The sequence below is a fragment of the Mobula birostris genome, unplaced genomic scaffold, assembly GCF_030028105.1.
Source record: "Mobula birostris isolate sMobBir1 unplaced genomic scaffold, sMobBir1.hap1 scaffold_328, whole genome shotgun sequence".
In the NCBI taxonomy this organism is placed as follows: Eukaryota; Metazoa; Chordata; class Chondrichthyes; order Myliobatiformes; family Myliobatidae; genus Mobula; species Mobula birostris.
Genome location: NW_027276345.1, coordinates 216,773 through 234,644, shown reverse-complemented (window position 1 = coordinate 234,644; position 17,872 = coordinate 216,773). Strand labels below are relative to the sequence as shown.

At 43.1% G+C, this 17,872-nt stretch overlaps 1 protein-coding gene across 4 annotated transcripts in view; it reads left to right on the top strand.

The window, feature by feature from the left end:
• Positions 1-17,872, top strand: part of LOC140192979 (BCLAF1 and THRAP3 family member 3-like) — a 77,942-nt gene that overhangs the window by 17,085 nt on the left and 42,985 nt on the right. The window contains exon 2 of one of the 4 annotated variants that reach the window (XM_072250449.1): positions 1,266-1,392. The exons of the other annotated variants lie outside the window; for them this stretch is intronic. Within the exon in view, the coding sequence (XP_072106550.1) occupies positions 1,352-1,392 (41 nt within the window). The 5' untranslated portion in view covers positions 1,266-1,351. The remainder of the gene's footprint in view (positions 1-1,265; positions 1,393-17,872) is intronic. 4 annotated transcript variants of the gene reach the window in all.

Genomic DNA, 17,872 nt, shown 5'->3' with positions numbered 1-17,872 from the left:
CCAGCGGCCACACATTTTAATTCCACATCCCATTCCCATTCTGACATGTTTATCCACGGCCTCCTCTACTGTAAAGATGAAGCCACACTCAGGTTGGAGGAACAACACCTTATATTCCGTCTGGGTAGCCTCCAACCTGATGGCATGAACATCGACTTCTCTAACTTCCGCTAAGGCCCCACCTCCCCCTCGTACCCCATCTGTTACTTATTTTTATGCACACATTCTTTCTCTCACTCTCCTTTTTCTCCCTCTGTCCCTCTGAATATACCTCTTGCCCATCCTCTGGGTCCCACCCCCGCCGCCTTGTCTTTCTTCCCGGACCTCCTGTCCCATGATCCTCTCGTATCCCCTTTTGCCTATCACATGTCCAGCTCTTGGCTCTATCCCTCCCCCTCCTGTCTTCTCCTATCATTTTGGATCTCCCCCTCCCCCTCCCACTTTCAAATCCCTTACTCACTCTTCCTTTAGTTAGTCCTGACGAAGGGTCTCGGCCTGAAACATCGACTGCACCTCTTCCTAGAGATGCTGCCTGGCCTGCTGCGTTCACCAGCAACTTTGATGTGTGTTGCTTGAATTTCCAGCATCTGCAGAATTCCTGCTGTTGACATAACTTTAAGGTGTTTGGAGGAAGGTATAGGGGTGGTGTCAGAGGAAATTTTCTTTTACTCAATGGTAGATGCAGATGCTAGTGGGTGATAAGTGATATGAGAAAAGGAACAAGGATGGGAGAATTGGAAGTGGAGGGGGACATGAGAGGCAAAGGTTAACTGAAACTGGAAAATTCAACCTCTGTACCATTGAGTTATATTATCCAATAGCATATGGAATAAAATTGGCAAATGCTGGAACACTTATTAGGTCATGCAGCCACTGTGGAAAAAGCAAAATAACTCCTGCTATGACCACTCACCAGAATAACCTGATGAGAGAATTGCTGTCTAAAATGTTAAATGTTTCTCTTTCCAGGTGCAGTCTGAATTGCTGATGACTTTCAGCATTATCTGTTTTTATTTCAGTTTTCTAGTATCTGCAGTTTTTAAAAAAAAAACTCATTAAAAGGATGTAGTCAGTGTAAACCTTTTACAAAATAGTTGTGTACAGGCAACAGCTAGCTCTGTGTTATACACCTTTTTAAAAAAATGTTTCTGTTGAGCTTGTGTTTGTGTTTCATCATCAACCACTCATAAATTTCAGTGTGTTTTGATATTCTGGTACTGCATTCAGCTGTCATGTTGACTGTCCTATTATTATTTATGTTACAGGCTTGGGCATTGGGGTCAAATTACATTGGGCATTTCAGTGATGGATTTTGTAAAAAAAAATTAATAATAAATGGAAACAAACAGTCATGAACAAGATTCTGGTATTGGTGAATAAGGACTCTGAAAGGTATTTTGCTATATTTCTGATTGTTGGTAAAGTCATAACACAAATTATATTAATGCATTTGAAAATAGAAATATAGTTTATATAAGCTGTTGAATAGGCAAAATGTCATATAATTTGGACCATCTAATTTAAGTCATTTAAACTAAAGGCTTCCAAAATGATACCAATGAAAAGTCACTGGAACTGTTTCCACTCAAGAGGAGGTTAATGATTTAAAAAATTGTAAAATATTTGACAGTAAAAGAGGGGAGATTGCCTTTGTAGATAAATGGCGTTTAGAAAATGCCTTTACACTGAAATTGTTGAGTTTGGTGTTTACCTCTTCCTGAAATATGAAATGAATTTCATGAATATTTTAACTTCCATGGTATGTCTTTCACACGTCAATTACTATATCAGAAGTAGAAACTCCTTTGGTTACTGTATTTCCGGATACTAAATCATCAATATTGTAGCTGATTGGAATTGGTTTATTATTGTCACATGTACCAAGGTGCAGTGAAAATCTTGTCCTACAGATGAAAATCTTGTTCATACAGATCAAGCAGTGTATTGAACACTAGTAGAACAAGGTAAAACAATTAACATGTAACAGCAGCGAAGTGCAGTACAGATAAAGAACAAAGTGCAAAGTGATTACAACCTAGATTGTGAAGTCAAGAGTCCATTTTGCCATACCAGGGAACCATTCAATAGTCTTATACTAGTGGGTAGAATTATCCTTGAGCATGTGCTTTCAGGCCTGAAGATGAAGGGAGAATGTACAGGATGGATGGGGTCTCTAATTATGCTTCCTGTTTTATTGAGGCAGTGAGAAGTATTGAGAGTCCATTGGAGGGGAGACTGCTTTCTGTGATGTGCAGATTCTTGTGGTCACGTACAGTTGCCAGGTAGGATACTCTCAATAGGAAGTTTCAGTGGGGTGTGCCAGATTTATTTAGCTTCTGGAGGAAGTAGAAGTAGACGTGAGCTTTCTTGGCCTTAGTGTCTCTGTGGCTGAATCAGGATGGGCTGTCTGTGATGTTCACTCCTCGGAACTGAAGCTCTCAACCTTCTCAACCTCAACACTTGATTTATGCACAACCCTCTCCGCCCCCCTCCCCCCCCTTTCCTGAAGTTACTGACCAGCTACTTTATTTTGCTCACTGACTTTGAGGGAAAGGTTATCATGACACCATGTTATTAAGCCCGCTATTTCCTTCCTGTATTCATTTTGCTTGTTTAAAAATCACCTTATCATCATTGGATACGAGATTACGAGAACTGCTGCTGCAGCTCGATGAACTTTGGCTCATATGGGAAACTGAGGAGCTGAGATGGCAGCTACAGGGAGGGAGTTGCCTTGAATTGCTGAGTGACTGTCAGGAGAGGGAAAAGAAATGGGCAGCCAGTACAGATTACCCCTGTAGTTGTTACCGTTAACAGTAAACATACTGTTTTGGATACTTTTGGGGGGGCGGGGTAGCTACCTAGGGAAGCCTCAGCAATTGGATCTCTGGAGGTAAGGAAGAGGGAGAAGAGGACTGCAGTAATGTCAGGGGATTTCATAGAGGAGTGGACATGAAATATACAGTGGATGCGATAGAGACACCCAGATAGCAAATTGCCTGCAAGATGCCAGAGTCAGGGACATCTCAGATTAGGTCCATAGCATTCTAAAGTGGTGGGTGCACAGCCAGAAGTCTTGTACATATTGGCAAAAAGGCAGGAAAAGGGAGGAGGTACTGAAGAGACAATTTAGGGAACTGAAAAACAGGACCTCTAGGGTGGTACTCTCTGGATTGCTCCTTGTCCCACAGGCCAGTGAGGGTAAGAACAAGATGATTTGGCAGGTGAATCTAAGGCTGAGGAACTGGTGCAGGGAGCAGGATTTTCAAATTTCTGGAACATTGGGTCTCTTCAGGGGAAAGTGTAACCTGTACAAAAGGGATGGGTTCACCTGAACCCGAGGGGGACCCATATGCTTGTGGGCAGATTTGCTTGGACTGTTGGGAATAAAAGGGTAAAATTGAGAGAGAATTTGTAGAATGCCTATGAAATGGCTTTTTGGAGCAGCTTGTGGTTGAGCCCACTCGGGGATTGGGTGTTGTGTAATTAACCAGATTTGGTTAGAAAGCTTAAGATAAAGGAACACTTAGCATGATAATAATATGACAGAAATCACCCTGTAATTTTAGAGGGAGAAGCTAACGTCAAATGTATTACAGTAGAGTAAACGGAATTACAGAAGTATGAGAGAGGAGCTGGCCAAAGTTGATTGCAAGGGGATGTTAGTAAGGATGATGGCAGAGCAACAATGGCTGTGGTTTCTGGGTGCAACTTGGAAGGTACAGGATAGATACATCCCAAAGAAGATGTAATATTCTAAAGCCAGGATGACACAAGGGAAATGAAAGCCAATATAAAAGCAAAAGCGAGGGCATAATAGAGCAAACACGAGGAATTCTGTCGATGCTGGAAATTCAAGCAACACACATCAAAGTTGCTGGTGAATGCAGCAGGCCAGGCAGCATCTCTAGGAAGAGGTACAGTCGATGTTTCGGGCTGAGACCCTTCGTCAGGACTAACTGAAGGAAGAGCTAGTAAGAGATTTGAAAGTGGGAGGGGGAAGGGGAGATCCAAAATGATAAGAGAAGACAGGAGGGGGAGGGATAGAGCCAAGAGCTGGGCAGGTGTTTGGCAAAAGGGATATGAGAGGATCATGGGACAGGAGGCCTAGGGAGAAGGAAAAGGTGGGGGGGGGGCGGCCCAGAGGATGGGCAAGGGGTATAGTCAGAGGGACAGAGGGAGAAAAGGGAGAGAGAGAGAGAAAATGTGTGTATATAAATAAATAACGGATGTGGTATGATTGGGAGGTGGGGAGGTGGCATAATAGAGCAGAAGCTAGCGGAAGTTAGAGGATTGGGAATCTTCTAAAAACCAACTGAAGACAACTGAAAAAGCCATAAGGGGGGAAAAGATGAAACCTGAAGCCAGTAATATCAAAGAGGATACAACAAGGTTTTTCAACTATATGAAGAGTAGAAGGCATGAGTAGATATCGGACTACTTAAAAATGATGGTGGAGAAGTAGTTATGGGGGAACAAGGAAATGGTGGACAGACTGAATAAATATTTTGCATCAGTCTGCAATGTGGAAGACCCCAGCAGTATACCAGAAGTTTGAGAATGTCCTGGGGGCAGAGATGAGTGCAGTTGCTATTACTAGGGAGAAGGTGCTTGGGAAGCTGAAAGGTCTGATGGTAGATAAGTCACCTGGACCAGATGGGCTAAACCAAATGGTTCTGAAAGAGGTGGCTGAAGATACTGTGGAGACATCAGTAATGATCTTTCAAGAATCAACGGATTCTGGCATGGTTCCCGAGGAGTAAAAATTGCAAATGTCAGTTAACTCTTCAAGAAGAAAGGAAGACTGAAGAAAGGCTGGTAAGATGTTGGAGTCAAAGTATGAGGTTTTGGGACCCTGGAGGGACTTGGTAAAATACGCCAAAGTCAGCATGGTTTCTTTAAGGGAAAATCTTGCCTGATAGATCTGTTGGAATTCTTTGAGGAAATAACAAGCAGGATAGACTTAGGAGAGTCAGTGGATGTTGTGTACTGTGCTTGGATTTTCAGAAGGCTTTTGACAAGGTGTTGCATATGGAGGCTGCTACAAGATATGAGCCCATGGTATTTCAGGAAAGATACTAGCATGGTTAGAGCATTCGCTGACTGGCAGGAGGCAAGGAGAGGAAATAAAGGGAGCCTTTTCTGATTGTGGCTGCTGGTGACAAGTGTTGTCCTGCAGGGGCCATGTTGAGACTACTTGCTTTTACATTGTATGTCAGTGATTTGGGCGACATAATTGATGACTTTGTGGCCAGGTTTGCAGACAATAGGTAGGTACTGTAGAAGAAGCAGGGAGGCTGCAGAAGGGCTTGGGTAGATTAGGAGAATTGGCAACAAAATGGCAGATGTAACACAGTATCAGGAAGTGTATAGTCATGCACTTTGGTAGAAAAAAATTCAAAAATCGAAGGTGCAAAGGGACTTGGTAATCCTTGTGGAGATTAATTTGCAAGTTGAGTCAGTTGCAAGGAAGGCAAATGCAACATTAGCACTCATCTTGAGAGGACAAGAACTTAAACCAAGGATGTAAGGCTTACAAGGCACTGGTGATCCCTCACTTAGAGTACTGGGAGCAGTTTTGGACCCCTTATCTAAGAAATGATATGCTGACATTGGAGAGGGTTCAAAGGAGGTTCACGAAAATGATTCCAGGTATGAAAAACTTATCATATGAGGAGTGTTTGATGGCTCTGGACCTGTACTTGCTGGCATTTAGAAGAATGTTGGGTGTGGGGGGTTGGAAGTCTCATTTAAACCTGTTGAATGTTGAAAGACTGGATAAAGTGGATGTGGAGAGAATGTTTCCTATTGTGGGGGAGTCTAGGACCAGAGGGCACAAACTCAATGTAAAGTGGCATCCAGTTAGAATGGGGATCGGATGTTTTGGAAGCTTAAGGGGATGAATCTGTGGAATTTATTGCCACAGATGGCATTGGGTAGAGGTTGATAGATTCTTGGTAAGTCAAGTTGTGAAAGATTATGGGGAGAAGACAGGAGAATGAGGTGGCGAGGGAAATAGATCAGTCATAATCAAATGGCAGAGCAGATTCCATAGGTTGATTGGCCTCATTCTGTTCCTATGTATTATTATCCTATGGTTTACTTCCCTCCTGAATTACATGTGCGGGTTTCCCCCACCATCCGAAGGAAAAGCGTTCCTGTGAAACAGTTCATAAGCCGAAATGTCGTAAAGCGAAGAAGCAATTACCATTTATTTATATGGGAAAATTTTGTGAGCGTTCGCAGACCCAAAAATAACCTACCAAATCATGCCAAACAACACATAAAACCTAAAATAACAGTAATACATAGTGAAAGCAGGAATGATGTGATAAATACACAGCCTATATAAAGTAGAAATACTTTTCCACAATCATTACTGCACAGATCTCCGTAGCGAAAATCTCGCGCAAGCGCTGTTGGCAAAAACACACACAAGCGCTCTCCAGTAACCTTTAAGCTATGAAGCTGCCAAATCATACCAAATAACATGTAAAAATACACAACCGATATAAAGTAGAAATAATGTATGTACAGTGTCGTATCACTTACTGGAATCGGGACAGCGCCGAGCACACTGATGATGGTGTGTCAGACTGAGTCGTCGCAGGTCGGCTGGTGCAGTGGCCCTCCACTCTCCAGGCCGCTGAGCGATACATTGCTGCGAAGATCGCAGGGGTCCAGCGGTAGCCGGGAGGTATACAGCACATCTTTAAGAAAAAAGCTGAAACATGCTAATTAATTAGGTGCTGCCCATAATTGTCGGCCCAGATCAGTGCTGATTTCTGATGGCGTCGTCTCTGATCTGGGCCGACAATTACGTGTTGGCGGCACCTAATTAATTAGCATGTTTATTTTGGCTTTTTTCTTAAAGATGTGCTGCATGCCTCCCGGCTACCTTTGCATTCTCCGTGAATCGTTACAGTATCTCTCCGTGGCCTGGGTGTTGGGGTGGTGGGACACTGGGGTGTCATCCCGCCGCCTGTTTCCATTAGGGCAGGCAGCTCACCTTCTTCTATCTCTGCCCGCCTCGATGTCGAAGGTCGAGGTTAGTCGTCTGCTGTGGCTGCTGAGCCTCGCACATTTTTCTATCACACAGTTCTTTAATAAGGACTCAAACCATCCTGCAAATATTCCCTAAACCGACGTACCCTTTCAAAATTAAAGTCATACTTTATCATTACTCATTTGGTTTCGATTGTTAATCCTTTTTTCTTCCAATTGCATCAGCTCTTCATCTGTCAGTTCTTGGTGATGGGATGCCGAAACCTCTTCAACATCATCTTCATCAGCTTCCACAAGCCAAACTCACGTTGTCCTTACTTCGTTCACCACGATCAAAACGCTTAATTTTGTCTAGTTTTACCGTAAGTATAACACCCTTACAAGCTCTTTCAGGCTTTTCCGATACCATAGAACTCATCTTGCAAACGGCTGCTCACAGGCACGTGTTAAAGCAATGCAGTTCGGAATCTGGGGGAGAGCTGCCTTTTATCGCGCGCTGAATTTTTTTTTCGTAACAGTGAAAACACCTTCTGAAAGCGAAAATATGGTACTAATGTAGGTCTTTCATAACAGTGAGGTTTCATAAAGCGAACGTTCGAAAAACTGGGGACACCTGTATATAGAATGCAATATTTTTTGGTTTGCCATGCAAGTGCACTGCTTGATTTGGAATTTAAAGACACAGATTTCTGGCATGATTCACGTGCAATCAGAAAGCGTCGTATAGAACTGTGGATTTGTTGCACAGTTAAAGAATTGTCTGGGAGATATTCGGATATAAACTTTCTAACCTTCATATCAAAAATAATCCATTGTATTTTTAAAAAATACAATGCAGTTCAACTGCATTTCAGACGAAGTGTAATGTCTTCCCAATAATGATTTGGGCTAAAAACCCAATTTTCTCTTTCCTTTCACAGAACACTGCAGTTATCCTTGAATCTGCAAGGATCATTCTACAGTATAGAACATTTATCTGATATTTCTTGGTACAATTTTAAAAAAAAAACTTGAATGTAGAGAATTAGTTCTAGGGTGTATATCAACTTTTAATCCTGCTAAGTTTGCTAGTATATTTGTTATAATGTAACACCTTTCAAGCTGTGCTGTCCAGCAACCTCTGATTTAACCCAAACCTCATCACGGGATAAATCGCAATGACCAGTTAACCTGCTGGCTGGTATGTCTTTGGATTGTGGGAGGAAACCAGAGATTAAGGGAGCTAGGGCTTTACTCTTTGGAGAGAAGGTGGATGAGAGGAGACATGATAGAGGTATACAAGGTATTAAGAGGAATAGATAGAGTGGACAGCCAGCATCTCTTCCCCAGGGCACCACTGCTCAATACAAGAGGACATAGCTTTAAGGTAAGGGGTGGGAAGTTCAAAGGGGATATTAGAGGAAGATTTTTTACTCAGAGAGTGGTTGGTGCGTGGAATGCACTGCCTGAGTCAGTGGTAGAGGCAGATACACTAGTGACGTTTAAGAGACTACAGGAAGGTACATGGAGGAATTTAAGGTGGGAGGGTTATATGAGAGGCAGGGTTTAAGGGTCGGCACATCACTGTGGGCTGAAGGGCCTGTACTGTGCTGTACTATTCTATGTTCTAATACCCATAGGGAGGACACTGGGTTTGAACTCCGAACTCTGACTGTAATAGTATCGCACTAGCCTCTACGCTACTGTGAAGACCAAATAATATTCTGATTCCAAGACATCACAATATTGATGAACTAGTATCTGGCATATGAACTAGCATATTTACTTTGAAACTAATGGCATTATGATCACTAGACACAAAGTGTTCCCATACACAAACTCCCGTCACTGTCCTCTCTCATTCTCTAATACCAGATCAAGTATCCATAGGACTATAAGATATAGGAGCAGAATTAGGCCATTTGGCTCATCCAGTCAGCTCCGCCATTTTATCATGGCTGATCCAATTTTCTCACCCTCCAGTCTCCTGTCTTCTTGTATCCCTTCATGTCCTGACCAGTCGTGAGAGTGTCACACACTCTCTCTCGGGATTTCTTCATACTGATTCTAGTTCTTCTAGTCCTTTTACGGTATGGAAGTTCAGTCAATATCTGAAAAGTTAAAATCACCTACTACAGCAACCCTGTGTTTCTTGTAACAGTCTGTGATCTCTCTACAGATTTGTTACTCAAAATCCCGCAGACTATTTGGTGGTCATACATTCTTTATTCCTCAGTTCTACCCATAACGTCTTACTAGATGAGTTGTTCAGTCTGTCCTGACTGAGTATTGCTGTGACAAATTCCCTGACTAGTAACTCCACCCCTCCTCATATAATCTCTCCTGAAATATTGAGCTGCCAGTCCTGCAACGAAGTCTCACTAATGGCTATAATATCATAATTCCATGTGTTGATCCATGCCCTGAGGTGATCGGCCTTTCTTCCATTACTTCCACTGAAAAATATGCAGCTCAGGACATTAGTCGCATCATGCTTAAACTGTTCAGTGCCTATAAAATGTATTCACACCCTTTGGAAGTTCTTAAGATTTATTATTTTACAACATTGAATCATAGTGGATTTAATTTGGCTTTTTTTGACATTGCTGAACAGAAAAATACTCTTCTGTGTCAAAGTGAAAACAGATCTCTACAAAGTGATCAAAATTAATTACAAATATAAAACACAAATAAATTAATTAATTGTATAAGCACTCATCCCCTTGAAGTCAGCATTTAGTAACTGTGCCTTTGGCGGCAATTACAGTCTTGAGTCTGTGTGGTTAGGTCTCTATAAGCTTTGCACATCTGGACACTGCAATTTTTCCCTATTTTTCTTTACAAAACTGCTCAAGCTGTGTCAGATTGCATGGGGAATGTGAGTGAACGGCCCTTTTCAAGTCCAGTCACGTATTCTCAATTGGATTGAGGTCTTGACTCTGACTTGGCCACTCCAGGACATTAATCCATTGCTGTGTAGCTTTGGCTTTATGCTTGGGTCATTGTTTTGTTGGAAAACTAACTCCCAACTCACAGTTCTCTTGCAGACTTCTCAGGTTTTCCTCCTGGAATTCCATGTATTTTGGTGCATTCATTTTATCATCTACCTTCACAAGCCTTCCAGGGCCTGCTGCAGTGAAGCATCCCCACAGCATAATGCAGCCACCATGCTTCACGGTAGGGATGATGTGTTCTTGATGATGTCTGGTGTTTGACTTGTGCCAAACATTGGATTTAGTCTGATGGCCAAAAAGCTCAGTTTTGGTTTCACCAGACCATAGAACCTTCCAGCTGATTTCAGAGTCTCCCACATGCCTTCTGGCTAACTTTAGCCGAGATTTCATATGAGTTTTTTTTCAACAGTGGCTTTCTCTTTGCCACTCTCCCAAAAAGCCATGACTGGTGAAGCACCTGGGTAACAGTTGTTGTATGCGCAGTCTCTCCCATCTTAGCCACTGAAGCTTGTAACTCCTCCAGAGTTGTCATAGGTCTCTTGGTAGCCTCCTTCACTAATTTCCTTCTTGCATTGTCACTCAGTTTATGAGGATGGCCTGCTGTAAGTAGATTGACAGCTGTGCCATATTCTTTTCATTTGTTGATTATTTACTTGCCTGTACTCCAAGGACTTTAAAATTTTCTTGTCCATCTCTTGTCTTGTGCTTTTCAATAACCTTTTCGTGGATTTGCTTGGAGTTTTCTTTTGTCTTCATGGTGTAGTTTTTGCCATGATACTGACTCACCAGCAGTTGGACTCGGTGCCAGAGGCCTGATTGTTGTGACTTTCCTCTGCAAGGTCATCCTACCAACAGTATCCAAATTGGTATATCTTGTTGTTTTGGGGGATGGCCACAGGGGTACTTTGCACTGGCTGTTTAACCACTCTCCCGTTATCACCCAGTCTACTGTGTCCTGCACCTTGGGTGTGACTACCTCTATATATGTCCTATCTATCAGCCCTTCAGCCTCCCGAATGATCCGGAGCTCATCTAGTTCTAGCTCCAACTCCTTAATGTGGAGTGTTAGAAGCTGCAGCTGGATACACTTGTTGCAGGTGAAGTCATCAGGGACACTGGATATTTCCCTGCCTTCCAACATCCCCCAAGAAGAGCATTCCACTATCCTGCCCGGCATCCCTGCTGTTCAAAGTGAGCAAATGTAAGGAAGGAAAATCAATAAAAAAAAACTATGGGGGTGGGGTGGAAGATCTAACTACAGCTTTTCGCTGAAACCTCACCTTGCCAAAACCTTACAATCACTGCTACACAATGGCTACTCTACTTACCCCTGTCTTAATTTGTTCTTGACAATCAATCTTGATCGCTGATTGGCTGACTTCAAAACACCAAACTGTCGTGAGTTCTTGCCTTATGTATTTAGTCAACAAACCTGAGTGAGCTACATCTTCTCGCACTTCGGATCTAAGATTGGCTGCTGCTCGAAATTCATATCATATTTCAGTAACTTGAAAACACCAAAACTCCCAAGAAGCTCAATGTAAAGGCATTTTCTGAACCCAACTCATCTACAACAGAAGCAGTTTTAAATTGTTATCTACTACCTCCCCTCTTTCACTCTCAAACGTTCCACAATTTTTGAAATTATTAAAACTCCTGTTAGGTTTCTCAAGTGGAAATTTTTGGTCAATTTTTTTTGTTTACAAGTCTATAATGAACCTCCATAACTGCTTGTCAAAAGGTGCCACACATGAGGTTGCTTACCAAGTTAAGAGCCCTTGGTATTACAGGAAAGTTACTGGCATGGTTAGCGCATTGACTGATTGGTAGGAGGCAGCGAGTGGGAATAAAGGGATCTTTTCTGGTTGGCTACCAGTGACTAGTGGTGTTCCGCAGGGGTTGGTGTTGGGGCTGCTTTTTATGCTTTATATCAATGATTTAAATGATGGAATAGATGGCTTTGTTGCCAAGTTTGCAGATGATATGAAGATTGTTGGAGGGGCAGGTAGTGTTGAGGAAACAGGTAAGCTGTAGAAGGACTTAGACAGATTAGGGGAAAGGGCAAGAAAGTGGAAAATGGAAAACAATGTTGGAAAATCCATAGTGATGCACTTTGATAGTAGAAATAAATGTGCAGACTATTTTCTAAGTGGGGAGAAAATCCAAAAATCTCAAATGCAAGGGGACTTGGGAGCCTTTATGCAAAACACCCTAAAACAGTGGTCCGCAACCACCGGGCCGCGAGGAAACGATATGATTTGGCGATATGAAATGATATGAGTCAGCTGCACCTTTCCTCATTCCCTGTCACACCCGCTGTTGAACTTGGACACCCGCGAGGTCATTACGTACACGTCATCCATGTCGTGTTGGGAAGAAAATCAACTCCTCGAGCTTGTAGATGGTGGTGGACTGAAAAGTATGTTTGACATAACATCTCTGCTGGCATTCTGGATCAAAGTCAAGGCTAAATATCCTGAGATAGCCACGAAAGCACTGAAAACGTTGCTTCCATTTCCAACATATCTCTGCGAAGCAGGGTTTTCTGCAATGAATGCAACGAAAACTAAATTGCGGAATAGACTGGACATAAGGAACCCCCTTTGAGTATCGCTGTCTCCCATCACCCCTCGATGGGACCGTGTTGTTGCAGGAAAACAAGCCCAGGGCTCCCACTGATTCAGCGATATTAGTGTGTTGCAATGATTTTATATGTTCATACGAGGAAAATATGTGCTGTGTGTTTAATATCCAAACGTTACTTAAAATATTAAGATGCTATTGACTTATCACTATATTCATGCAAGGAAAATATGCGCTGTGTGTTTATTAAATTTGTTAGATAAACCCTTTTAGAAAGGAAATTGAGTGTATTAGCCACTTATAAGTGACTTATAGTTGACTTATCACCTATATTCCGGTCGTGATTAACCCCCCCACCCCCCGGGTTGCCAGCTGTCCTGTATTAGCTGGGACATCCCGTATATTGGGTTAAATTGGTTTGTCCCATGCGGGACCGCCCTTGTCCCGTACTTCCCCCACTAAGGTAGAGCATTCCTATGAAACTTTTCGTGCCAGAAGCAATTACCATTAATTTATATGGGGAAAATTTTTTGAGCGTTCCCAGACCCAAAAACTAACCTACCAGATCATACCAAATAACACATAAAACCTAAAATAACACTAACATATAGTAAAAGCAGGAATTATATGATAAATACACGGCTTATATAAAGTAGAAATAATGTATGTACAGTGTAGTTTCACGGAGCAGCATCGACAAAACCGATTTGTAGAAAAAAATACACGCACACGCATGCGTACGGCATGTATGCGCGGTCACGCATGCACACACAGGTGCCCCGCGCAAGGCTTCATGGTCATTGTAGTCTTTCTCAGGGTAAACACAGTGAGAAAGTGGGCAACCCTACTCCCCCCCCCCCCCCCCGTCGATATTAAACTGGTCCATGGTGCAAAAAAGGTTGAGGACCCCTGCCCTAAAGGTTACCTTGCAAGTAGAGTCAGTGGTGAGGAAGGCAACAGAAACGTTAGCATTCATTTCAAGAGCTCTAGAAGACAAGAGCAGGGATGTGATGCTGAGGCTTTATCACTCCAATGCTAGCACATCTTTTCTTAGACAAGGAGCCCAAAAGTGTTCACAATACTTAAGGCGAAGCCTCAACAGTGTCTTATAAAGTTTAAGGGAATGGGGGGTTCTCAAGATCCCTGTAAACAATGAATTAAATACAGCTGTCCCCTGCTTTTCGAACGTTTGCTTTACGAAACCTCACTGTTACGAAAGACCTACATTTGTTCCCTGTTTTCGCTAACAGAAGGTGTTTTCACTGTTAAAGCAGCGCGCGAAAAAATCAGCCGCTCTCCCCCGGGTTTGGAATGGCATTCTAGCCGGCATTGCTTAAACACATGCCTGTGAGCAGCTGTTTGCAAGATGAGTTCTAAGGTATCAGAAAAGCTTGAAAGAGCTGGTAAAGGTGTTACACTTAGCGTAAAACTGGACATAATGAAGCGTTTCAATCGTGGTGAACGAAGTAAGGACAACTTGTGGAAGTTGACGAAGATGATGTTTTGGAGGTTTTGGCATCCCATGACCAAGAACTGATAGATGAAGAGGAAAGGGTAACAATCGAAACCGAATGAGTAATGATAAAGTACGACTTTAATTTTGAAAGGGTACGTCGGTTTAGGGCAAATTTGCAAGATGGTTTGAGTCCTTACAAAGAACTGTATGATAGAAAAATGCATGAGGCTCAGCAGTCAAGCATAGTGTCGTTTTTCAAGCCTTCCACATCAGCCACAGCAGACGACGAACCTCGACCTTCGACATCGAGGCAGGCAGTCATAGGAGAAGGTGACCTGCCTACCCTAATGGAAACAGACGATGATGAGATGACAACACAGTGTCCCACCACCCCAACCCCCAGGCCGCAGACAGATACCGATTCGCGGAGAATGCAGCGGTAGCCGGGAGGCACACAGCATATCTTTAAGGTAAAAGCCGAAATAAACATGCTAATTAATTAGGTGCCACCTGGCACGTAAATGTTGGCCCAGATCAGAGGCGATTGCTGATTGCGTTGCCTCTGATCTGGGTCGACATTTATGTATCGGGTGGCACCTATTTAACTAGCTTGTTTATTTGGGCTTTTTTCTTAAAGATGTGTTCGGTGTGTCCCGGCTACCACTGTAGCCCAGCATTCTTTGCGGATGGGTATCGGTTTGCTGCCTGGAAGGTGGGGCCACTGCACCACCCCAACCTGCAACGACTCAGCCTAACACACCATCATCAGCGTGCTCCATGTCTTCCCGATTCCAGTAAGTGATACTACATTGTACATACATTATTTCTACTTTATAGCGGCTGTGTATTTTTCCGTGTTATTTGGTATGATTTGGCAGCTTCATAGCTTAAAGGTTACTGGACAGCGCTTGTGCGTGTTTTTGCTGATGGCGCTTGCGTGAGATTTTCGCTACAGAGAACAGTTCAGGCAATGATTGTGGAAAAGTATTTCTACTTTATATAGGCTGTGTATTTATCATATCATTCCTGCTTTTACTATATGTTACTGTTATTTTAGGTTTTATGTGTTATTTGGCATGATTTGGTAGGTTATTTTTGGGTCTGCGAATGCTCTGAAAATTTTCCCATATAAATAAATGGTAATTGCTTCTTCACTTTACAACATTCCAGCTTACGAACTGTTTCATAGGAACGGTCTACCTTCGGATGGCGGGGGAAACCTATACTGATTATGTCTGTGACTGCAGTGTGTTTGAATAATTCCTCACAGCTGCCTTCTTTGGAGCAAGATAATTATAGTTTGCCCAGATCCACATCAGATGTCTCTGGGCTTTTCACACCTTTTGATTTTGACAAAAAGCAGTACCTGATGGAAATTAGACAGAACATTCCTTTTTTAATTAAAGCATAAATTTGACAGATGTTCTTATCTTTGTAATTAAGTTGTGGCTCCAGCAAACCAGGTAGGACATTCTTTTCTTTAATTAAGATGTCTGGAGTGTCTAACAAATTGATTGTACTTTTGTATCAATAGTCCGTTGACTTGACCAAAATGGTTATCAAACTGATCGTTCTTTTGTATTGGTGGCCTTATAACTTCTGACAATTCTGACATTGGGCAGTGAACTTGTAGAACCTCTGGGGAGATGAGAAAGGTTCTTTCCCTGATGTCGGGTCCAAGTTCGCTTGCCGGCTGAGCTCGAAGAAATAAACGGGCGAAAAGATAAGTAATGATCTTTTTGTGCTGTCGTTATTTGATCCAGCAAAGTTATGTTTACAGGAGAGGGTTTAGAGGAGGCTCGCAAGGATGATTCTGGGAATGAAAGGTTTATCATATGAGGAACGTTTGATGGCTCTGGGTCTACTTGCTGGAAATTATAAGGATGAGAGGAGATCTCATTGAAACCTTTCGAATGACCTAGACAAAGTAGCTGTGGAAAGGATGTTTCCCATAGTGGGGGAGTCTAGGACAAGAGGGCACAACCTCAGGATAGAGGCTCCTGGATAGAACCAGGTTGACGGGTGTATTTGAGGGAGAGGTTGATAGGTTCTTGATTGGACATGGCATCAGAGGTTTCGAGGAGGTGGCCAGGGACAGGGAGTAGGGCTGAGGAGGGGGTTAAGGATCAACCGTGATTGAATGGTAGAGTAGATTTGATGATCTAATTCTACCCCTATGTCTTGTGAACTTAAATCAGATAAAAAGGTATGAACGTGGAAATGTAAAATAAAAATAGAAAGTTGAAAATATTGAGCAGGTCTGGCTTCATACATGGTAAAAGAAAAAACTGCCATTTTTGATTTAGAAACCATTTTTCAGAGCTAGTAAGAAAACAGTTTGTTCAAAGAAGCACAGGGAAGTGGGGGAGGCGGCAGTCTCTGATGGGCTAAAATCAGGTTGCCTATAGGGATGAGCTGTAAACCAGATTTATCTGGCCACTGAGTGTTTGGGAGCACCAAGAGAATGAAAATACACATGGTAAAGAGTTGTGAAATGCAGAGTAGGCAAACGTAACCCAGTGATCAGGCTGGGTTTATTGCTGCCATAAGGGGAAGACGGGAGAGAGGAGGACCTAACAAACAAGCTGAGCCAATATCACAGATGGGTGGCTGATACAAACTGAAATTCAATTTCAGGAAGTTGGTGCGTTCAGTAAGTCCAGAACACTTCAACATGCAGGCAGTAGATTTGATGCTGTTCCTCAAACTTGTTTTGGGGCTCCTACATTGCAGGAAGCCAATGATCAGAGGGGGAGTAGGATTAGTGGCAGGCAACAGAAGTTCTGGGTTGCCCTGCAGACAAACCCCAGGTGTTTCACAAAGCAATTAACCAATTTGTATTTGGTTTCTCTGAAGTAGTGGAGGCCATACTGATGTGAATATTGTTATTTTGCCGCAGAAGTACAGTGCAGAAACACAACTGCTATAAATTACATCATGAATAGTGCAAAAGAAAAGGAATAATGAGGTAGTGTTCATGGAGTATTCAGAAGTCCTATGATGGGGTAGAAGCTATCCCTGAATTGTCGACAGGCTCTCACTCTCACAGCTACCTGGACTATTCCTCTTCCCACCCTTTACTTGTAAAAATGCCATCCCCTTCTCTCAATTCCTCCGTCTCCGCCGCATCTGCTCTCAGGATGAGCCTTTTCATTCCAGGATGAGGGAGATGTCTTCCTTTTTTTAGATGTCTTCCCTCAAATGCATCTTTCCCATTTCACATATGTCTGCTCTCACCCCATCCTCCCACCACCCCGCTAGGGATAGGGTTCCTCTTGTCCTCACCTACCACCCCACCAGCCTCTGTGTCCAACATATAATTTTCTGTAACTTCCGCCATCTGCAACAGGATCCCACCACCAAGGACATCTTTCCTTCCTCCTCTTCCCCCCCCCCCCCACTTTCTGCTTTCTGCAGGGATCGCTCCCTACGTGATTTCCTTGTGCATTCGTTTCCCCCCCATCCCTTCCCACCGATTTCCCTCCTGGCACTTATCCTCGTAAGCAGAACAAGTGCTACACATGCCCTTACACTTCCTTCATCACCACCATTCAGGGCCCCGGACAGTCCTTCCAGGTGAGGCGACACTTCACCTGTGAGTCGGTTGGGGTGATATACTGTGTCCGGTGCTCCCAGTGCGGCCTTCTATATATTGGGGAGACCGCTTCGCTGAACACCTATGCTCTGTCCGCCAGAGGAAGGAGGATCTCCCAGTGGCCACACATCTTAATTCCACGTCCCATTCCCATTCTGATATGTCTATCCACTGCCTCCTCTACTGTCAAGACGAAGCCACACTCAGGATGGAGGAACAGCACCTTATATTCCGTCTGGGTAGCCTTCAACCTGATGGCATGAACATTGATTTCTCAACTTCCGTTAATGCCCCTCCTCC